Source organism: Piliocolobus tephrosceles, chromosome 14 (assembly GCF_002776525.5).
Source record: "Piliocolobus tephrosceles isolate RC106 chromosome 14, ASM277652v3, whole genome shotgun sequence".
Taxonomy (NCBI): Eukaryota; Metazoa; Chordata; class Mammalia; order Primates; family Cercopithecidae; genus Piliocolobus; species Piliocolobus tephrosceles.
The window spans coordinates 39,238,069-39,243,894 of record NC_045447.1 but is presented as its reverse complement, the minus strand read 5'-3'; the positions used below and the strand labels follow the sequence as shown (position 1 = coordinate 39,243,894).

General features: G+C 39.2%; 1 protein-coding gene across 1 annotated transcript in view; it reads left to right on the top strand.

Moving 5' to 3' along the window:
* The window catches only part of NR4A3 (nuclear receptor subfamily 4 group A member 3), a 43,547-nt gene extending 38,015 nt beyond the window's left edge, over positions 1-5,532 (top strand). Inside the window, exon 8 of the mRNA XM_023202811.2 lies at positions 2,244-5,532. Coding sequence (XP_023058579.1) covers positions 2,244-2,491 — 248 coding nt within the window. The 3' untranslated portion in view covers positions 2,492-5,532. The remainder of the gene's footprint in view (positions 1-2,243) is intronic.
* The last annotated feature ends 294 nt before the right edge of the window (positions 5,533-5,826 follow it).

The following is a 5,826-nucleotide window of genomic DNA, read 5'->3' as shown; positions in this document are numbered from 1 at the left end:
GGGAGGGAGGGACAGACACACATCAGAACTCAGACCTTTGGGGCCTTACAGATAATTAAGTTCAACCTTCCGCTTTTACAGGGCCCCAAAGAGGGAGGAACTTCCCCAAATCATACACAACTAGCCAAACTGAGGATAATGCAAATTTTCTGATTCCCAGGCCTCTTATTTGGGACAAGAGAAAAGTATCTGGATAATTCTTAATTTTTCTGATTGGCTTTTGCTTCAAGGAAATAACTTTACTTTTTTTTTTTTTTTTTTTTTGAGACGGAGTCTCGTTCTGTCTCCCAGGCTGGAGTGCAGTGGCGCTATCTCGGCTCACTGCAAGCTCCCCCTCCTGGGTTCACGCCATTCTCCTGCCTCAGCCTCCAGAGTAGCTGGGACTACAGGTGCCCGCCACCACGCCCACCTAATTTTTTGTATTTTTCATAGAGATGGGGTTTCACTCTGTTAGCCAGGATGGTCTCAATCTCCTGACCTCGTGATTTGCCCACCTTGGCCTCCCAAAGTCCTGGGGTGACAGGCGTTAGCCACCGCACCCGGCAGGAAATAACTTTTCTAACAAAAATGTCTCCAACTTAAAAAAATTAATTTAGAGCTAGCCACGGTAGATCATGCCTGTAATTTCAGCACTTTGGGAAGCTGAGGCAGGAGGATCACTTGAGTCCAGGAGTTTAAGACCAGCCTAGGCAACATAGTGAGGCCCTGCTTCTAAAAAAAATAATTTAAAAATCAACCAGGTATGGTGGTGCATGCCTATAGTCCTAGCTACTTGGGAGGCTGAGGCAGGAGGATCACTTAAGCCCAGGAGTTCCAGACTACAGTGAACCATGATTGCACCACTGCACTGCAGGCCAGGCAACAGAGCAAGACCATGACTCAAAAAAAAATTAATTTCGTAAAAATTAGAAACTATTGCCTGATTTCCCATTAGAAGGATGTCTTCCATCTCTCAAGGATTATGATTTTACATGTAAATATACTGAGAGAAGAAAAATTTGAGATAACAGAGGACAAGCTCTTCCCTTAGAAATGAGGCTCTGAGGCCAAGCACAGTGGCTCATTCCTGTAATCCCAACACTTTGGGAGGCCAAGGTGGGAAGATCACTTGAGGTCAGGAGTTCGAGGCCAGCCTGGCCAATATGGCGAAACCCCATCTCTACTGAAAATACAAAAAATTAGTTGGGCATGATGGTGCCCACCTGTAGTCCCAGCTACTCAGGAGGGTGAGGCAGGAGAATTGCTTGAACTGTGGGGGGTTGGGGGGGAAGTAGGGGAGCAGTGAGCCAAGATCGCACAAGAGGCCAATATTTGCCTCAGAAAACTGGGTTCTCATCCCAGCTTTTAGCAGCTGAGTGACTTTGGGAAATTCATTTAACCTTATACATAAAATAGATCATAGTATTTAACATGGAGATCATTTTATATATTGTTTTGTAAAATATAAGATACTGGTATTTGTGTCTTGATACATTATAAAATGCCTGTACCACATCCTTCTGAGCTTCCTCCCCTTCTCTTTGACTTTTCCATCTCCACAGCAGGAGGACATGTGTATTTTGTACAGAGTGCCAGGTGTATGTCAATAGGGGTTTCAAGTTGGGGGGAACAAAACAAGGAAAAGAAAAGCTGAATTCTTCTCAGTGCTGGTTAGCATGAAAACACAGGAATGCACTTTGCTATGTTGGGTCTTTTCGAGCAGCCCTTGCATTAGCAAATGGAAGTTACAGCCTCCCCACCTCCCTTAAGTGAGTCTGTCAAGACAGAAACATTAATTCATTTGCCTGGATGTGTTTCTGTGTCACTCTGAAAAACAGTTGCCTACTGACAGGGCTTTGTGAGTCCTTAGTAGGACAATGTATGCAAAATAATAACCACCCTGCCATTCATTTCATGTGGCTGTGTGCCAGGAACTGTGCTTCCCTTGTGTTACTTACCTAAGCTGGCTATCCCAGAAACCCCGAATTGGGTATGATCATTTTCTTCATCTCATAAGGAAATGGGTGCTCAGAAGTAAAGAGACTTACTCTAGGGCGCATAGCAAGTAAGTATTGGGACTGGGATTCAAACCTTGGTGTTGTTTAACACCAAAGGCCATGAGCTACCTCTAACAGGGAGGGCACTTTGATTGTTAAGAAGCCACCCAAAGTGGCAGAATGAGACGCAGACCTCAATTAGGGATTCAAAGTGTCTTAAGATGTATTTGCCTCCTAAACTCCTTGCTCTTCTCTATCCCTCTGCAGAAAGACATGGGTTAAAAGAACCAAAGAGAGTCGAGGAGCTATGCAACAAGATCACAAGCAGTTTAAAAGACCACCAGAGTAAGGGACAGGCTCTGGAGCCCACCGAGTCCAAGGTCCTGGGTGCCCTGGTAGAACTGAGGAAGATCTGCACCCTGGGCCTCCAGCGCATCTTCTACCTGAAGCTGGAAGACTTGGTGTCTCCACCTTCCGTCATCGACAAGCTCTTCCTGGACACCCTACCTTTCTAATCAGGAGCAGCCTGAGCAGTGAGCCGCCTCTTCTCCTAGCACCTGCTTGCTACGCAGCAAAGGGATAGGTCTGGAAACCTATCATTTCCTGTCCTTCCTTAAGAGGAAAAACAGCTCCTGTAGAAAGCAAAGACTTTTTTTTCTGGCTCTTTTCCTTACAACCTAAAGCCAGAAAACTTGCAGAGTATTGTGTTGGGGTTGTGTTTTATATTTAGGCATTGGGGGGATAGGGTGGGAGGGGGGTATAGTTCATGAGGGTTTTCTAAGAAATTGCTAACAAAGCACTTTTGGACAATGCTATCCCAGCAGGAACAAAAAAAAAGGATAATATAACTGTTTTAAAACTCTTTCTGGGGAATACAATTATAGTTGCTTTGTATTTAAAAACAAGAACAGCCAAGGGTTGTTTGCCAGGGTAGGATGTGTCTTAAAGATTGGTCCCTTGAAAATACGCTTCCTGTATCAAAGTTACGTATGTGGTGCAAACAAGGCAGAAACTTCCTTTTAATTTCCTTCTTCCTTTATTTTAACAAATGGTGAAAGATGGAGGATTACCTACAAATCAGACATAGCAAAACAATAATGGCTGTTTGCTTCCATAAACAAGTGCAATTTTTTAAAGTGCTGTCTTACTAAGTCTTGTTTATTAACTCTCCTTTATTCTATATGGAAATAAAAAGGAGGCAGTCATGTTAGCAAATAACGCATGCTAATATTCCTAGCAGAGACTGGGTTCACCTTTCCTGTAGATCCTTTCTGAGGTATGGCCTATCCAAGATTTTTAGGCCATTCCTGATGGAACCAGATCCCTGCCCTGACTGTCCAGCTGTCCTGAAAGCGGATCAGATTATAAACTGGATTACATGTAACTGTTTTGGTTGTGTTCCATCAACCCCACCAGAGTTCCCTAAACTTGTTTCAGTTATAGCGACTGACTAGTATATTCATTCAGAAGCTCCATAAGTCAGTCAAGTATTTGATCCCTAGATAAGAACATTCAAATCAGCAGGAACTGGGTCATACAGGGTAAGCACCAGGGACAATAAGGATTTTTATAGATATAATTTAATTTTTGTTATTTGTTAAGGAGACAATTTTGGAGAGCAAGCAAATCTTCTTTTTAAAAAATAGTATGAATGTGAATACTAGAAAAGATTTAAAAAATAGTATGAGTGTGAGTACTAGGAAGGATTAGTGGGCTGCGTTTCAACATTCCGTGTTCGTACTCCCTTTTGTATGTTTCTACTGTTAATGCCATATTACTATGAGATAATTGTTGCATAGTGTCCTTATTTGTATAAACATTTGTATGCACGTTATATTGTAATAGCTTTGCCTGTATTTATTGCAAGACCACCAGCTCCTGGAAGCTGAGTTACAGAGTAATTAAATGGGGTGTTCACAGTGACTTGGATACACCAATTAGAAATTAAATAAGCAAATATATATATATAAATATAGCAGGTTACATATATATATTTATAATGTGTCTTTTTATTAACCATTTGTACAATAAATGTCACTTCCCATGCCGTTATTTTATGGTTCATTTGCAGTGACTTTTAAGGCAGTACTGTTTAGCACTTTGATATTAAAATTTTGCTTATGTTTTGCTAAATTCGAATAATGTTTGAAGATTTTTAGGTCTAAAAGTCTTTATATTATATACTCTGTATCAAGTCAAAATATCTTTGGCCATTTTGCTAAGAAACAAACTTTGAATGTCAAACTGATGTAGTTTTTGTTAGCTTTAAATCATTTTTGCTTTAGTCTTTTTAAAGGAAAAATAACAAAACTATGCTGTTTATATTGTCATTAAATTATACAATCAAACAAATGCCAAATGAATTGCCTAACTGCTGCAAACTATAACCCAGATAGGAAATCATATGTTTTTTTCCAAGAGTCATTCTAATATTTGATTATGTGTTATGTTTATGTGTGCTTTTATGAAAGATTGTTATTTTTATATATCAAGATGATAGAACCTGGAATGTTAGAATTTTGAAATGTTAGACTTGGAAGGGGCCTGGCCTGTCAACTAGTCCAACCCCTAAAATTCATAGAGGAGCAAACTGGGGCCCATTGAAGGGTGAAGAGTTCATCAAAGTCAAACAGCTAGTGACAGAATCAAGACTAAGACCTAATTTACCTTTCCATAGTCTTTTTTTTCTCAACTTACTCCATCTATATTAAATCAGGCTTTTAAACATAACCACTAATATTTGCCAGAAGATAACCATGAGTAAAGTATACTTTTGCATTAATTTTTTGAGCTTATATGCAAACATAATAAATATTATTAAGTATCAGGAAAGCTAACATTTCATACAAGATAGCTTCAGACCAAATTCAAATTGAATTTGAATAAATTAGAAATACTGTGCATACATAACCTTCTTGTGCACCATGAGTATTTGGAAAGTTAATCCTTGTTTTTGTCATGTCTATAAAGGAAGAACAAAACAAAACAAAAACAGAGCCCTAGAGAAATGCCGTTACTTTTTATTTTTACACCCATCAGATTTAAGGAAAAGACTTTTTAGCCATTATAATCTAGTGGTTGGAAGGAATGAAGAAGCTTTTTTAGTAATAGGTCCAGATATGAGTGCTAAAAATAAAGATGATAGCATGTTCTTCTGTCTTCCATAGTTATTACAACTATGAGAGCCTCCCAAGTCATCTATCAGCTCAACTCCCCCCCTTTTTTTTTTGTCTGAATGTTGCACATAAGTTTATACAGAGTGGATGACCACACTAGCACAGAAGAGGACAACATGTATTAAAGCAGGTGATTCCTCCCCTTGTGGGAGAGCTCTCTCAGTGTGAACATGCCTTCTGTGGGCGGAAATCAGGAAGCCACCAGCTGTTAATGGAGAGTGCCTTGCTTTTTTTTCAGACAGCAGAGTTTTCCAAAGTTTCTCTGCTCCTCTAACAGCATTGCTCTTTAGTGTGTGTTAACCTGTGGTTTGAAAGAAATGCTCTTGTACATTAACAATGTAAATTTAAATGATTAAATTAAATTACATTTTATCAATGGCTACTGGTGTATTGAATAAGCATGCTTCATTTAACAGTTTTCTCTTAATTATTATGTAATAGTATTTGCTGTGAACTCTTAAGCACATCCCCAAAATTGATTTTTAAAGGCTTAGTAATGCTGAAAAATTAATAAGATTTCTGAATTGGATATATATTAAACCTTACTGATTGAAAAGAAGGACATTCTAAATTCAATAACCATTTATTGACTACTTCCTAGGGGCAAACCACTGCTGAGTGCTTTGAGGAGATACAAACATGCACAGTGTGTGAAACTCCCATTTTTCTTTCAA